This window comes from Pongo pygmaeus, chromosome 10 (genome assembly GCF_028885625.2).
Source record: "Pongo pygmaeus isolate AG05252 chromosome 10, NHGRI_mPonPyg2-v2.0_pri, whole genome shotgun sequence".
Classification (NCBI taxonomy): Eukaryota; Metazoa; Chordata; class Mammalia; order Primates; family Hominidae; genus Pongo; species Pongo pygmaeus.
Window position 1 is genome coordinate 10,303,201 of NC_072383.2, and position 17,570 is coordinate 10,320,770.

Consider the following 17,570-nt stretch of genomic DNA (forward strand, 5'->3'; position numbering starts at 1 on the left):
GCAGCGTGTGGTGTCTGAGAGGCCAGAGAGGCATTATGGGCTGATTTTTCGTACCAGGTCCCCCAGAACAAAATGGCAGTCTCTGCTTCCTGCTGCCGCACTCTGCGGCCTGGTCCTGTGGACCCTGGTTGTAAAGAGTAAATTGTATCTCAGGAAACCAGTGTCACCTTTTCATTTTGTATTATTTATGTCATACATTTCCTGTAATGGAAGTCTTAATTTTACTGTACTTTTTGGTACCTTTGGGGAATCTAATGTAAGGTATTTTACACGTGTCCTGATTTTGCCACAACCTGGATATTGAAGCTATCCAAGCATTTAAAATAAAAATTTAACCCCCCCATAAAAAAGAAATAAAGCCAAATACTTAACATCCAACTGATCTTTGATGAAGCATACAAAAACATAAACCTATATAATAAATGGTGCTGAAAAAACTGGCAAGTCGCATGTAGAAGAATGAAACTGGATCCCAATCTCTCACCTTACACAAAAATCAACCCAAGATGGATCAAAGACTTAAATCTAAGAACTGAAACCATAAAAATCACAGAAGATTACATTAGAAAAACTCTTCTGGACATTAGCCTATGCAAAGAATTTATGACTAATACTCCAAAAGCAAATGCAACAAAAATGAAAATAAATAAATGGGACCTCATGAAACTAAAAAGCTTCTGCACAGCAAAAGAAATAATCTGCAGAGTAAATAGACAACCCACAGAATGAGATAAAATATTTGCAAACATATGTTCATCCAACAAAGGACTAATATCCAGAATCTACTAGGATCTCAAACAAATCAGCAAGAAAAAAATAATAATAATCCCATCAAAAAGTGAGCAAGGGACATACATAGACATTTCTCAAAAGAAGATATACAAACAGCCAACAAACATATGAAACAATGCTCAACATTACTAATTATCAGGGAAATGCAAATTAAAACCACAATGAGATACCACCTTACTCCTACAATAATGGCCATTATTAAAAAGTCAAAAAAACAACAGATGTTGGCATGGATATGGTAAAAAGGAAATGCTTACACACTGCTGGTGGGAATGTAAATTAGTACAACCTCTATGAAAAACAGTATGAAGATTCCTTAAAGAACTAAAAATAGATCTGCCATTCAATCCAGCAATCCCACTGCTGGGTATCTACCCCAAAATAAGTCATTATATATGAAAAAGACACTTGCACATGTATGATTATAGTAGCAGAATTCACAATTGCAAAGATATGGGACCAACCTAAGTGCCCATTAACCAATGAGTGGATAAAGAAAATGTGGTATATATACACCATGGAATACCACTCAGCCATAAAAAGTAATGAAATAATGTCTTTTGCAGCACCTTGGTTAGAGCTGGAGACTATTATTCTAAGTAACTCAGGAATGGAAAACCAAAAACCGTGTGCTCTGACTTACAAGTGGAAGCTAAGCTATAAGTAGGCAAATCCATACAGAGTGATATAATGACTCAGAAGCAGGAGGTGAAAAGGGAGGGGGAGGGATAAAAAAACTACATATTGGGTACAATGTACACTACTCAGGTGAGTGACAGGTGCATTACAATCAGAATTCACAACTATATAATTCATCCATGTAACCAAAAACCTCTTGTACCCCAAAAGCTATTGAAATAAAAAATACATAAATAAAAATAAAAATATCTTCCACTTGCACAGTGCCTTGTAAGAAGTAGGAAATCAAAAATTATTTGTTTGCATTGGGTTGGATATCAGAGAGCCATATAAAAGAGAAGGTAGTCAAAATTGTGAAGATGAAGTTATGTAAAGCCCCTATGTGAATAAAACAGAGAAAGAATGTTAAAAATTACAACAGCTAGAATCAGAAAAAAAGGCACTTAGGAGGTGCCTGTAATTATGATACTCATAAAATAGCAATTAGAACTATTTCCCAAGCTTCAGTTATTCAAGTATGTTCCTAATAATTTTTGATAAACAACCTACATTAACATTTATACTACTTTTCCTTAAAAGCTTTTTTTTTTTCAAAAAGAATATTTTTGACTATCAACTGTATGGCAAATACTATTCTCAGACTCTTGGATACAGCCATGTACAGCAAAGCTGTCTGTCCTTTTAGAGACTATGTTCTACGGAGAAAGGCAGACGATATATAAGAAAGAGATATATAAAAAAGAGAAAGAAAGACAATATAAAAGAAAGAGAATAAGTATCACGCTGGTGCAAAAGTAATTGCAGTTTTTGCCATTAATTTCATCCTATATACTTTCAACGGCAAAAACCGCAGTTTCGCACCAACCTAGTAAGTAAACAGTAGAGTATATTAAACTCTAATAAATGCTATGGTGAATAAACAGAGGTGAGGGAGATGACGAATGTAGGGAAAAAGGGTTGGTAACTTTAAACAGAGTTATCTGAGTAAGCATCATTAAGAAGGTCATGTTTGTGCAGAGATGGGAACGAGGTGAGAGGCCAGGCCCTGCAGCTTCGTCGGGTAAGAATCATTCAGGTGGCCAGGCGTGGTGGCTCACCTGTAATCCCAGCACTTTCGGAGGCCGAGGCGGGCGGATCGTGAGGTCAGGAGATCCAGACCATCCTGGCTAACACAGTGAAACCCCGTCTCTACTAAAAAATACAAAAAAAAATTAGCCAAGCGTGATGGCGGGCACCTGTAATCCCAGCTACTCGGGAGGCTGAGGTAGGAGAATGGCGGGAACCCGGGAGGCGGAGCTTGCGGTGAGCAGAGATCTCGCCACCGCACTCCAGCCTGGGCCACAGAGCGAGACTCCGTCTCAAAAAAAAAAAAAGAATCATTCAGGTAAAGCAGATAAGAATCACCAATGCCTTGGGGTGGAAGCACGCCTGACATGGTTGAGAAACAACAGAGAAGCCAGCGTCCTGAGTGCAGTGAGTAAAGATGAAGAAAGTAGGAGGTTAGCTCAAAGTTAAGAGGGACAGAATATGTGGCGTCTTATAGATAATTACAAAGGTATTTCATTTTTGTGTTGTTTTGTTTTTACTCTGAGATACATGAGAAGTTGATGAGAATTTTAAGTGGAGAACCGACATGATTTTATTTAAATTTAATGGTCTCACTCTGATTTTTTTGAAAATAGACTGTAGAGGGCAAGGGTGAAGGCTCAGAGACTACTTCAAAAATTATTGCTATAATCCAAACAAGTGAATATGGTGGCCCCTCAGCATGTCCTCTGGTGTGACCATTACTCATCTCGAATTTAACTTTTAGACTGAGGTTCGGCTAGCAGCTATTTCACCTTTTCTGTCTCTTGGAAAGTGTGGATGTTTTCTGTTTATTCACGTATATTTCCGTATAAGATGTGATATAAACGTGTCTCAACAGGTCAGGTACTGTATGTCTTGCACAACCTAGAGCAATCTTACTTTACACCATCACTTTCATGATACCCACATCATGGGTTAGGTTGCCTGGCCTGTCTGTTCACTAGATTAGTACAGCTGGATCTTCAGCATCCAGTTATTTACCTTGATTACCATAATTTCTTGGACTCATCTACTATATCCTGGGAACCCAGGAGGAATGAATCAAAACAAAACCAAAATTAAAATACTAGATATCTCTTCCAAACTCCATCCTATGCTTTAACTACTTAAAACAGTTAACCATACTCCTCATGTTCTCAGCCTGATCTATCTGTTCCCTTTCTTTTTTTAAGTTTGTTATACATTACATCATTTATTTATTTATGTATGTATTTTTAATTGTACTTTAAGTTCTGGGATACACGTGCAGAACGTGCAGATTTGTTACATAGGTATACATGTGCCATGGTGGTTTGCTGCACCTATCTATCTCTTCCCTTTCTACATTTTTTTAAGTAATGAAAACAAATTTGCATATTAAAACAACAATAGTAAACCTCACAAAAATCTTTATCTTCTCTTAGGTTTTTACAATTTTTAAGATCGCGAATTAATGCTTTAATATCAAAATATCTACTATAAATATCCACTGCACCCATACCAAATTCATCATCATTTTTGGGGAGAGGGCAAATTGTGATAGTGATTGTAACACACAGGCACATAATTTAGAGGCCACGGGTTTTTTGATAAGAGTTTTTTTTTATTGAAATGAAATCCACATAACAAAATCATCCATTTTAAACTGAATAATTTAGTAAAATTGGTACAATTTCTTTTCACATATTAATCAACATTAGAGGACTGTAAATGCCTCCCTAGTAATACAGAAATATTCATTGGAAATAAAAATAGCACCAGTGGGAAAGTATGAAAAAAATAAGACAAATCAGCACATGAGGAAATATAGTTTCATTCCAATAATACCATTTTACAGTAATTACTGAAAAAATGGTAAAAATTGTAAAACAGTACATCACAAAACTAATAAAACATGTTTCATATTCCAAAATGTTAATACTTGTTCCAATGAGATTGGTTAGTTTTTTATATTCATCATTAGATTTTATATATTTTTATGTATTTTTGTAATTTAAAAAGCAGAAAACTTTCCTATGAGAGCAGTTTCCCTACAATTACATATTATACAAGATTCTAGGCCGGGCGCGGTGGCTCACGCCTGTAATCCCAGCACTTGGGAGGCCAAGGCAGGCAGATCACCTGAGGTCAGGAGTTCGGGACTACCCTGACTGACATGGAGAAACCCTGTCTCTACTAAAAAAATACAAAATTAGCCGGGTGTGGTGGTGCATGACTGTAATCCCAGCTACTTGGGAGGCTGAGGCAGGAGAATCACTTGAACCCAGGGGGCAGAGGTTGCGGTGAGCCAAGATCGTGCCATTGCACTCCAGCCTGGGCAACAAGAGCGAAACTCCGTCTCAAAAAAAAAAAAAAAGATTCTATTAGAGATATGGCAGACGTACTCTCTGAACTATTTAATTGATAAAGAAAAAGTAGGAGTTCCTGCTTTTTAAAGACGATATTCATAATTATGATCATATTGATGAAAATAATAAAATTGCTCTGACTGTGGTGAAGATTTTTTCCCATTTCTTCATTTAGCTATTTAGAAATATATTTCACCCTCAGTTCATAACTGATATACTGCTAGAAGTTGAGGGTCAAATCGTGGCAACACACCATGCACTTCAATGGCATTGTTGAGCATGAAACAACTCTGATAGAGGCAGAAATTAAGATTCGCTCATGGCTTACCCAAGGTAAATGACACGTCAATGGCAGAATGAAAATTCAAGCTTGGGGCCAGGTGTGGTGGCTCACATCTGTAATCCCAGCACTTTGGGAGGCCAAGGCGGGCAGATCACTTGAGCTCAGGAGTTAGAGACCAGCTTGGTCAACATGGCAAAACCCAGTCTCTACAAAAAACACCAAAAATTAGCCTGGCATGGTGGCATGCACCTGTAGTCCCAGCTACTTTGGGGGCTGAGGCGAGAGATAGCTGCAGTGAGCCAAGATTGTGCCACTGCACTCCAGCCTGGGTGACAAAGTGAGACCCTATCTCAAAAAAAACAAAAAAATAAAAAATAAAAATTCAAGCTTGGCTGCCCTGATTCCATGTCTAGGGATCTACTAACTAGAAAAATAATACTAGCCTACCTGTAGGTCGACAAATACAGAAATCACAACCTCTCCCTTCAATTTCTTGGTTAACATTACAGTTTGCCAAGCTCTCTAAACATTTTCTGCATTTATTTTGACCTTGGCTGTTACTCTTTTCTGTTCTGTTTTCTGTCCTCCTTACTACCTCACATATTTATCTCTCCTCCTCCACCCTTCCCCTTACATTGAAAACTTCTTCTCACAAATACTATATGAGGGCACACTACACAGTTGGTCATAAATGACTGACACGTGAATCCATACACAATTTGGAGATGGGTTTTCTTGGGTAGCTGTGGTTCTGATCTGAAATCTGTTAAAATAGAATATAGTGAGGTTATTAGAACAAATGTTAAGGAACACTGTCTACATGGCACACAAATAAATTAGTAAGGATGTCGGTGAAAAGAGTTCTGAAGTGTTTCTATTATTGGAAAAGGAGGCTTAAATCTAAATTGTTGTGAATCTCAAGTGGTTAAATGAATAGTCTCCATTATTAAGGCAGAAAAATGACTTAATTTTTTTTCAAGAAATGCTGCTAGCTGCATAAACTTAAAAAAAAGTTCCTGAAAAAGAAGAAAAATCATTTAATATTCTATAAAAAGTTCTTTATATATCTTTCAGCCTATTACTTAAATGTTTCTTTATCAAATCAAGTAACAGTTTAATTAAATTATTACTGGATATACTTAATGAGTAGACCAAGTAGAAGCATTAATGCTAAAAGGGATCTAGAACTAAAAAGAGAATCAGAGATGCCCAGGCCATTTAAAGGTAGCACAAACAACTCTGTACATTTTAATGTATCCTGGAAGCAGAATTATATTACAATACAATGCTTGACAGTTATGGAAATCAACACTGGTAAACGCAGGCATGGTCCTGTTCAATTTGGTCTTCAATCTCCTTAAGTAGCAGTGTTAATTAGCCAAGCTCAAAGAGTATCACTGAGCCTCAGTGCAAAAGCTATGACTTGGCACTCTTTGTCCTGGTTATCTGTCTCTCCCTCTTGACCCTGAGGTTGGAGGATTGAGAAAACTTTGCTTTAGAGATGACTAAGGCTAAGATTAACCACTCAGATTCAGACCTCGGGGAGAACTCTGACCAGCATTATTCCTTAAAAATTTTCCTTGACCTCTAAGTGTTTTGGGGGCATAGACACAGCTAGATTAAATAAATGCCACCCAGAAAACCAAAGAGTAGTAACATATCAAAATGTTAACTTGGGCCCACTTGTGATTATAGAAAGAGTCCTCTAGTCATAAGTTTAAAATAGCAAAAGAAAACTCAAGACAAACAAGTGGTATAAGAAAGTAGAAAATACATTTGGCTGATTGTTTGTTAATAAATTCACTGTACTTGGCCTAGTAGAAGTAAAACAGTTAAGTGATTATGCTCAGCAGTTTGTACTGTTCACACTATTGGGTGAACAGACCTAGTGATGAGAACAAAGGCAAATGAAAAAACACTTCAAATTAATTCTACAAAGATTTTAAGATACAATGTTAACCCTATAAAAAGCAATCTGACATAAGAGAAAACTAATCAACACAAAAGAAAAACAGTAAAAAAAAAAAAAAAAAAACAGAAACATACATATAGAAAATTGGAATTATCAGACACAAGCTAAAACAATTATGGTTAGTGTATTCTGAAAGTTAAAAGACAATCCTAAGAATGTTGGAAGAAAAAGTAGAAGTATACATGTTGAAATAATAGATTTGAGAAAGAACTAAACTAAAATTATAAAACTGAAAATGTCACCAAACAAAATAAACAACTTAATAGAGGCTTTTAACAGTAGATTAGCCACAGATGAGAAAAAATAGAACTGGAAGATATGTGAAAGGTAATTACATAGATTGGAGCAAAAAGCTAAAAAAGAATGAAAACACTGGAAAAAGCAAAAGAAACATATAGGATGGTGTCAATGGGTCTGTAATGAATGTAACTGGAATTCCAGGAGAAGGGAAAAAAGATTGGGAAAAGCAAAATATGAAGCAAGTATGGCTGAGAATTTTTCAGTGCTGAGTAAACACATTAGTTTTAAAACATATATTACATTCAAACAGATGACCTCTCAAAAACAACAATTAAAAAATAGAAAACAGTGGAATAATATATTTGAGTGGCTGAGAGGAAAAACAACAAACCGCAATCCTATAGTTATTGGAAATATCAGTCTTAAGAAAAAATACCTGTAATGTACAGTTGGAAAGGAAGAAAGAAATAAACAACTAAAATCATAAATATGTGGGCAAATTGAAATGAATACTAACTGCGTAAATCTGCTGTGCACCACCATGTCTGTCTAATTTTTGAATCTTTTTTTTTTTTTTTTGTAGAGATGGGGTTTCACCATTTTGGCCAGGCTAGCATCGAACTCCTGAGCTCAAGTGATCCACCCGCCTCGGCCTCCCAAAGTGCTGGGATTATAGGCGCGAGCCACCGCGCCCGGCCCAAGGGCTATTTCTTTCTTTTTTTTTTTTTAAGACTGAGTTTGGCTCAATCACCCAGGCTGGAGTGCAGTGGCACGATCTCCGCTCACTGCAACCTCCATCTCCCTGGTTGAAGCAATTCTGGTGCCTCAACCTCCGAGTAGCTGCGATTACAGGCGCCCGCCACCACACCCAGCTGGTGACGGGTAGCTTTGGTCCCAGCTACTCAGGAGGCTGAGGTGGGAAAATCGCTTGGACCCAGGAGGCAGAGGTTGCAGCGAGCCAAGATTGCCCCACTGCACTCCAGCCTGGGCGATAAAATAAAAATAAATAAATAAAAATAAATACATTAATATAATAGCATATAAATTGAGGAGAGAGTCAACAGAGTAAAGGAATGCTCTATGATTTTTATATTGGTCAGGAAAAACATAAAAATGTCAGTTAATATTAGTCTTTGATGAGTGAAGTATATATGTGTAATTCCTAGAACAACTACTAAAAGATTAGTAAAAGAGATGTGAAAGACATGAAAGAGCACATTCCAAATGAACAGAAAAAAAACTAAATAAGAAAAAGTGTAAAATCAGTCCAAAAAGGAGGAAAGAAGGGGAAAAAAAGTAACAATTCTAAATCTTTATGTGCCTGATAACACGGCTTCAACACATCGAATAAAATGTTTACAGAACTATAAGTAGAATCGCAGCGGAAGATTTCAACACAATTTTTTTCATATGGAAAGAGGAAGAAGCACGTAAAAATCAGAGAACTACAAGCACGTGGAGCATGTTCTCTGATCACAGTGGAACTAAGCCTGAAACCTAAAACAAAGAGATAACTGGAAACACATATGTTTGTAAATTGAGAAATACATTTCTAAATAACTCCTGGGTCAAAGAGCAACTCACAGTGGAAATCAGAAAGTATTTTGAACTGAATGACAATGAAAATACATTAAAATTATAGCCTTAAATCTACATACTTGATTTATATGTAGATTTATATGTAGATTTATAGCCTTAAATCTACATACTTGAGATGTAGGCTTAAATTCATGAGGCAAGCACCCAATACAAGACGTTTGAGATGGAATAGCAAATTTAAAACAAATAAATTAGGTCAGGAGATCGAGACCATCCTGGCTAACATGGTGAAACCCCGTCTGTACTAAAACTACAAAAAACTAGCTGGGCATGGAGACAGGCACCTGTAGTCCCAGCTACAGGCTAAGGCAGGAGGATGGTGTGAACCCAGGAGGCGGAGCTTGCAGTGAGCCGAGATCCCGCCACTGCACTCCAGCCTGGGTGACAGAGGGAGACTCCGTCTTAAAAAAATAAAATAAAATAAAATAAAAATAAATTAGATGGAAGTAAGTAATACAGATTGGAATCAAAGTTAATGAAAGAAATAATAAAAAGAGACAGTCAACAAAGTCAAAAGTCATTTTCTTTGAAAAACTGAATTAAACAGTACTCCCACTGAGACAGATGAAAAAACACACACAGGTGTGCACACACACACACTAATAATAAGAACTTAAAAGGGACATATTTCATATTCTGCAGATATTAAAAAGCAAATGAATGACAACTGCAGTGACAAAGACCAACACATAATAAGGAATAATATATAATCATGCAAATGTGAAATACATTTAAAATATATTTCTAAAATGCAAAATGTGAAAATGTGTTTGCTTTTTAACTTAATAAGTATCACACACTAACTGTGTACAAGACACTGTGCTAAATTATTTTACTTTATACCCATCTTACAATTCTAAGAGGAAAGCACTCTTTTTTTTTTTTTTTTTTTTTTTGAGTTGGAGTCTCACTCTGTCATCCAGGCTGGAGTGCAATGGTGCAATCTCAGCTCACTGCAACCTCCATCTCCCAGGTCCAAGTTGTTATCCTGCCTCAGCCTCCCAAGTAGCTGGGATTTCAGGCAAATGCCACCACACCTGGCTAATTTTTTAGTGGAGATGGGGTTTCACCATGTTGGTCAGGCTGGTCTCAAACTCCTGACCTCAAGTGATCTGCCACCTGGGCCTCCCGAAGTGCTGGGATTACAGGTGTGAGCCACTGCACCTGGCCAAGAGCACCTTTCTGTTCTTGTTTATGGAAAATGGGACTCAGAGAGGAAAAGTGACTTATCCCCATTGTCACACAATCAGTGAGTGGGGTAATCATTAACCCAAACTGAGGCCTGGCTTCAAAACCCATGCTCTTAACCAGGGGGTTACACTGACTGACAGTGACTGCTCCTTGCCTGGACGACTTCAAACATGTCGATGCCTCCCTAGTAAGAAAACCAAAAGAATATCTGTGTTGATGCTACTAGATGGCCTCGCTCCTTTTCACTCTAAGGTCCTCGTCATCTTTCTCCTCTTGTCCTAGCTCACTTTCTCTTCTTCTATATCTTTCTCTCTTTCTCATATGTGGTCACGAAATCAGGTTCTTAGCTGCTTGACAGAGGTTTTCGTAGATGAGGTGGAAACCTCTCTGAGAAAGAGGATGAAGCATTGTCTCTCCAAACACTTACAAGTTAGAAGAGAATGTTGATCCATCCTCCCAGAGCCATGGTACCTCAGTCTGGGGCCGAGAAAGGCCTATCCAAAATGAATTATCAGGTTGGGAAGACACTTGTTTTACTATAAATCCCTGTAATGAAACATATACAAATATATAATAGAGAGAGAGAGAGAGAGAGAAAGAAACTATTATCATGGACACTGAGAAAAAGACAACTGATTGAATCACTTTGGTAAAGAATGCTTGCCTAACCTGACATCAACCTAGAGAGAAGTGTCAATTTTTGAATGTCATTGAATGTCTCAAAAGGCTTATCTTATTTATTTAAAGTAATTATCATTTAATTTTCCAAAAGAATAGATTTGTAATGTGAAGACTGTACCGCCTCCATTCAACCTATCTGACAAAATCCCAGATGACAGTCCCTCTAGGCAGTTTTCATGGATGATTAGCCACTGTCTTCTCCTCCAGTTGAAGAAATAAATTGATGCTACTTTTGTTAAGAAGTACTTCTCAGAGTTAGGTAACAACTTAAAAATAATTTAGTCTAACTGTATATTTTATGAATAAGTAATCTGAGGTTCAGTGAAGATATCTGAATTGTTTACAAATCTATAACAATTTATTTTCAATTATAGGCTGGCCTAAAAGTCAGATAGACTTGTAATCCAATACTCTTTCTTTGCCATATATCTAGTTCCATTAACTTTAATATAAATTATTACTACTGGGTAAGACATTACAGAAACAAAAACAAAATGAGAATAGTGAAAGTAGGTGTAGAAGTTATAGACTGGTTTAGATTTATAACGTAGAATGTTTCCTATTAACCCCCTTATCTTACCTCATTGAAGCTCTACCCTTCATTCATGATGCGTTATAAGTGCCACTTTTTCTGAAAACTTCTTAAGAACACGGGGATCTCTTTAAACTCCTATAGCATTTATTGCTAATGCCAGATATTTAACTTTTAATAGCTGCTGAGTTGCTTTTTTTTTACTTAAGAGATTATATGTGTCCTGTGATAGCAGGGTTATGTTTTAACCCTCTTTGATTTCCCCGTATCTTGCAAAGAGTAAATAATTTCTAAACATGTATTATCATTGTTACCATTTTTCTTGATAATTATGATGACAAGGAGAAGAATTTTCTACTTTAGTTCCACCATATTTAAAAATTGAAATACAAACTCACAAAAATGGGTAGTGGCCTGATTATTGTAGTCATGCATACATGGAGTGTGTTTGAAAGGATTTGTTTTAAGGTGAAACATAGTTTTTTTTTAATTAGTTAAAAATAAAAGCATATACTATGCACTTTGTGTGTTTAAGGCATGCTATGATTATAATTATAGAGATATTAAAAATTACTTTTGGCCAAGTGTGGTGGCTTACACCTGTAATCCCAACACTTTGGGAGATCGAGGTAGGCAGATCGCTTGTGCCCAGGATTTTGAGACCAGCCCAGATGATATGGAGAAACCTCGTCTCTATGAAAAATACAAAAAAAAATTAGATGAGCGTGGTGGTGCACCTTGTAGTCCTAACTACTCAGGAGGCTGAGGTGGGAGGGTCACTTGACCCTGGGATGTCAAGGCTTCACTGCACTCTAGCTTGGGCAACAGAGAGAGACTCTGCCTCAAAAAAAAAAAAAAAAGACTTCATTTTAGGAAAAATTGTCATTACCTGGAATCTCCCTCTATCTTCCTTCTGGATACAGACCACAGATAACTATAACAGAAGTCTACACTTACCAATTCATTTGAGCTGTCTATCTTTAGGAGATTAGAGCCCAGTTGCGAGCATTGTCTTTTACTTCCATCCCAGGAATTTAGTGACATGCTGAATAGATAACAGCTCTTCTCGTATATAATCCAATTAGGAGGACAAGGGCTGGAAAGAACCCCTGGAAATAAAAGATTAGTACCATGAGGTTCATAGCATACCAATTCACTCTTTTAGTGTGAACACCATTCATCGTAAGGACGCTTATGAAATAACCAATGAGTTGCCATTATTATATTTCATTTTCAATTCAAACTATAGGGCTATGATTTTACAGATGGGAATACATTCAAATCTTCCTATTCGTTTAAAATTTAGAAATGAATTAACTATAAATGGTATTTTAGGCAGCCAACCATCCTTTTTTTCTTGACCTGTCTTCTATTCCTTCTAATTCAGCTCAAAACTACCTTTCTCCTTAATAACTCCTTAAAATAAGTCTACTCACAATCAATCATTGAGGTACACAGCAATTTCATATTGTTACTTAACTTATTTTATGATGTAAGATCTACTTCATAATGTGACTTTCCAAATGAGAAAAGTATAGGTCAATTATTCATATTACACACTATCTCTGTTATATATTATTAGCTACTTAATAAAAATAGTGAGGAGGTACGGGTCCAGAGATGAAAAATTGAAGTGAAAACATTAAGTCATAGTCAATTATGATGCAATTAGAAGTAAAAGTCAAGTGTGTATAGAATTGTAATTAAGTAAATGAAATTGTATGATTAAACAAATTTGATGAGTTTTCAGGGACATGTGTATTAGGTCTACCTCTTTTGTATATTTTTAATATAGCTTCCTTATTCTTGGCAACATTTTCCCTTCTTTCCTTTCTGCCTGTCATTCTTCCTTTCTAATGTCATATTTCCTATTCTAACTGTATCACATTTAAAATGTCAATTCTGTAAGGAGAGAGAACACTTCTCTTTTATTTGTATCAAATTATATGATCTCCTGTAGATCTAAGTACATGGCCAGTGATAAATCAGTTACTGATTTTAAAAATTAATAAAGTCCAATTTAGAACTGTTCAGCCAAGTGCATAGGGTACTTATAATTTCACCTTATTGTATATATGACAGGCATACATTACACTAAGGTAATACTAATATGTGTATTTGCCTTAAGTGTACAATCATTGAATCTACACGTTTTTCTTTACACCCCTGCCCCAGGCCTCAGCACCAAGAATTAACCCTCTTGAGTCAAGATTCCATCCTTTAACTATGCCCTTGCCTGTGGTTTTGACAGCTTTGGTAGGAGTCACACTCTCTTCTAAAGATGATTGTGTGGGTTGACTGTGGATCTCTTTATTTCTTGATGGAAAGTAGCCATTCTCCAATGTGTTGCTTCCTGAATTGGATCTCCAAATAGCTTCATATACCAACAACAATAATAGTGACAGAAAAAATGTCATTCTGCTGTGTTTGAAAATTAAAATCCCAAAACCCATATGCTATTTGACTAAAAGAATACATTATTGATTAGTGATAAATAGATGACATATTGCTGTGGAGAGATAAAGACGATTGATAGAATAGATGAAAAGAAATACATAACTTTCATAAAGGAGGTATAGTTAAAAAAAAAAAAAGAAAAGAAAAAAGGAGGAGGAGAAGAAGAAATAGAATGAGGGAGGTAGCAAGAGGCAAATGTCATAGAGTCAATTAGACCCATGACAGATTTGAAATAGCAACATCTTTCACCTTTCTTTTATTATTTAAAAATGAGAGATCCTTGAGAAACTGCCTAGTACCTGTGACATAGAATGCACTCAATAAACATTTGACTAATTAAGGAAAGTCATGAAGACTCTCTGAAGGTGATTAACAACAGATTGCATGTGATATAAAATCTAAAAAAAAAATTCACCCATTACAAAATATCGACTTAAGACCAAGTGCCTCAGGAAATTTCTGGTGTATTCAAAGGTTTATATTAAAGATCAGAAATAATTTCCTTAAATAATGTGACTCATAAACATAGCTTAATGTCCATTTATGAATTTATTTCATTAAGAAGACAGCACCATATTGTACTTTCTTCTTCAGCTCCATGTGTTTCCTTCATTAATTTATCCTTTGTATTCCACAGCTTTGAAACCAGCTGTGCAAGGGAGGTAGGACAGCAATGTAGTTAAGAGTATGAGTTTTTTAGACAGGTCACCCAAATTTCTAATCATGGTCCCACCACTAACTAGCTTATAACCCTGGAAAGGTAAAATAACCTCTCAGTCTCTCACACCCTTTGTAAGTGAAATGGGCATTAACAGCACCAACCCAATACAGATAAAACCAGATTATATACAAATTAAAGTAGATTATGCATGTCAAGCCCTTAAAATAGTGCCTGGCACATAATAATTGCTTACTAAATTGTCTGTTGTTGCTGTTAATCTCCTCCACCAAATACTCACCCATGGTACCCAGGACCACAGCTATCACCAGTATTACCAAGCATAGGATTCCCAAAATCACAGCAATGAGGCGCCAAGGAGGAGATGCAGCACACGATCCTGAGGAGCCAGAGGGGGCAGAAATGGAATAAAGAAAGAGAATGACGGATGGTGAGGCAGTTTAATTCTACAGTTCATAAAAAATCTGGCCTTGCACAGTGGCTCACACCTGCAATCCCAGAAGGGAGACTGAGGTAGGAGGATTGCTTGAGGCCAGGAGCTCAAGACCAGCCTAGGCAACACAGGGAGACTCTATCCCTACCAAAAAAAAAGAAAGAAAAAAAAATTTAATTAGCTGGGCATGGTGGTGAGCTCCTGTAGTCCCAGCTACTCTGGAGGCTGTGGCAGGAGGATCACTTGAGCCTAGGAATGCCAGAGCAGCATGGGCAACAGAGTGATACCCTGTTAAAACACACACACACACACACACACACACACACACACACAACAACAACAACAACAAATACTGGCAAATTTTAAAGTGAATTATTAATCACTGCCTAGGTTATCTAGTCATCTAGGATTCACTGTGCTTCTCCACCAGTAAGGATACCTTCTTCTTCAATTGCTGGAATTGTAATTGCAGCACATTGCCTTGATATCTGTATGCTCCTAATTTCAGCTCCCCATTGACATCTACAGGTCTTGACATTAGTAGGATCCCTGAAATCCCACTGATTCTTAGAGGAAATAGCTTAATGTTGGGGAGATAGCACTGATTACTAAGGGTAATTTTCCCTTTTCATATGTTTGTTGCACGACCCTGGGCAAATTACTCCCTTTGTTGTTTTTTATTCCTCTTTGTGAAACTGGGGTAAAAATATCTCAAAGGATTATTGTGGGAATTAAATGAGCTAACACATATAAAAGCACCTTGTTTAGAGACTGCTAGCACATGATAGGTGTGTTGTTACAGGATACCGTTTGCCCACACATATGCATAAACATGCGCATGTCTCCCTACCTCTTGCCTCATCCACTTTTTCCGCCCTTCCTCAATAGATTAAATTACATCAGTGCTGAGAGGAAAATATCTGTGCAGTGTAAATAACCAGAAAGCAGAAGAAAGCAAACTCTGGTGTCAAAACCGACAAATGATCTCTCTCTCTCAAAGATAATAGGGAACTAATTTTGTATGAACATTGCCATAACCAGAACGTATTTCTGCTTTCCACTGAGACTAAGCTGTCAGGACATTTCATAGAATTGTCACATAGGAGAATCATAGAGTAGGCTAAATCACCCATTCCATGAATACAGAGACCCTCCAATGCCCTTCTTTCTATTTCATTTCGTTTACACTTTGTTTAAGACTCATGTCCTGCTGATGGGATGTTTTTATCTACCATATGTTCATATGTTTTCCATCACTGGTATACCAATAATTGTTTTTGTTTAAAAACAATTTAAATTAATCTCTTGCCACAAAAAAACATGTTGTTCATATATATGCTTCTTTAAGTTTCCCGGCCTCCATTCAATAATCTAGCCTTTCTATCAAACAAGCAACAAGTCACTCATACAGAAATCCTTTATCTTTGTGTATTATCCCACTTATTACCAATTCCTCACTGATGAAATGTCTATATCTATAGAAAAGAGAAATTCTATTTTCTCCCATCAGACATAATTAATTTAAATACGAATAATTGGTCACTGAATAATTTTCATGAAAAAAGGTTTAGGGTGCATTCAAATTATCTTCAGTGACATCTGAAGCCTTTTAAAAGTATATCCATAAAAATGTACACATCACGAGCCTCTCAAATTTTCTCCCCTTATATCTTTTTGTTTTGTTTTTTTGTTTGTTTGTTTTTTATTTTTATTTTTTTTTCAGAGATGGAGTCTTGCTCTGCCACCCAGGCTGGAGTGCATTGGTGTGATCTTGGCTCACTGCAACCTCCACCTCCCAGGTTCAAGTGATTGTCCCGCCTCAGCCTCCCAAGTACCTGGGACTGCAGGCGTGCGCCACCATGCCCAGCTAATTTTTGTATTTTTAGTAGAGACAGAGTTTCACCACGTTAGCCAAGCTGGCCTCGAACTCCTGACCTCAGTCAATCCACCTGCCTCAGCCTCCCAAAGTGCTGGGATTACAGGTGTGAGCCACCGTGCCCAGCCTCCCCTTATATCTTTTCAAACGGGAGAGCAAAAGGCATACATTAGAAAAAACATATATATACCTTTCTCTGAAACAACAGCCATCCTGGTATTGCTTCGAGAGTCGAAATGTAATTGAGTATATCCATCTTCATCCAAATTTTCTAAATCAGGATGATATTCCATTGTTCTTGAGAGCACCTGAATAGATATAGCATTTGGGAGCTCTTTTCTTTCTGCTCCTGAGATGACTGTCTGTGGACGAAAGAGAATCTCTGAGTCAAATCATGTGGGCTAGGTACTTACTGGAGTTTAACAAATTAAGCCTAAGTAGTTCAACCAGATATTCAAGAGCAGGAAATGAAACTATACTGTGGTAATTTTCCATTTGTACCTTTAGATCCTGTTTCTGAGACTGCTGAGTCACGAAAACTGAAAGGCAGCGTAGCAGATGAATCTTTGTTTCAGATCAAATGTAAGAAAAATGCAGAAATTTTATGCTGCCTTCATTACTCTCACAACTAAATCTGACATTAATTAATTTAACCGATGCAAACTATTACAGTTTTGGTGCTCTAAGTTTACCATAACTTTGTTCATGTATTTATTCATGTATTTTTTAAATTACATAAACAGGTACTGAATGCCCACCTTTTCAATTGGCAGGAGCTTA

General features: G+C 36.8%; 2 protein-coding genes across 7 annotated transcripts in view; both read right to left on the reverse strand.

Moving 5' to 3' along the window:
• The window catches only part of CLEC1A (C-type lectin domain family 1 member A), a 54,703-nt gene extending 44,046 nt beyond the window's left edge, over window positions 1-10,657 (reverse strand). Inside the window, exon 1 of the mRNA XM_063672406.1 lies at window positions 10,560-10,657. The gene's annotated coding sequence lies outside the window, so the exon portion shown is untranslated. The remainder of the gene's footprint in view (window positions 1-10,559) is intronic.
• On the reverse strand, window positions 4,082-17,200 carry CLEC7A (C-type lectin domain containing 7A). 6 transcript variants are annotated; one of them, XM_054443837.1, is made up of 6 exons: window positions 16,981-17,200; window positions 14,762-14,860; window positions 13,582-13,719; window positions 12,303-12,454; window positions 10,560-10,678; window positions 4,082-5,893 (listed from the first exon to the last, which is right to left on the reverse strand). In XM_054443837.1, the coding sequence occupies exons 1-6, from the start codon at window positions 17,081-17,083 to the stop codon at window positions 5,761-5,763; spliced, it is 744 nt and encodes a 247-aa protein (XP_054299812.1). In that variant the 5' UTR covers window positions 17,084-17,200; the 3' UTR covers window positions 4,082-5,760. The 6 variants fall into 6 exon arrangements, with proteins under 6 accessions (XP_054299812.1, XP_054299814.1, XP_054299816.1 ...); XM_063672410.1 differs by having other exon boundaries at window positions 4,177-5,336; window positions 16,981-17,188; XM_054443839.1 differs by lacking the exon at window positions 13,582-13,719.
• Window positions 17,201-17,570: the final 370 nt, after the last annotated feature.

Coding starts and splice junctions, on each gene's coding strand:
- CLEC7A (XM_054443837.1), bottom strand. CDS start 17,083: ATGGAATATCATCCTGATTTAGAAAATTTGGATGAAGATGGATATACT. Junction 12,455..13,581: donor CAAAGCTGTCAAAACCACAG/GCAAGGGCATAG, acceptor TTTTATTTCCAG/GGGTTCTTTCCAGCCCTTGT. Junction 10,679..12,302: donor TAGACAGCTCAAATGAATTG/GTAAGTGTAGAC, acceptor GTTTCATTACAG/GGATTTATAGTAAAACAAGT.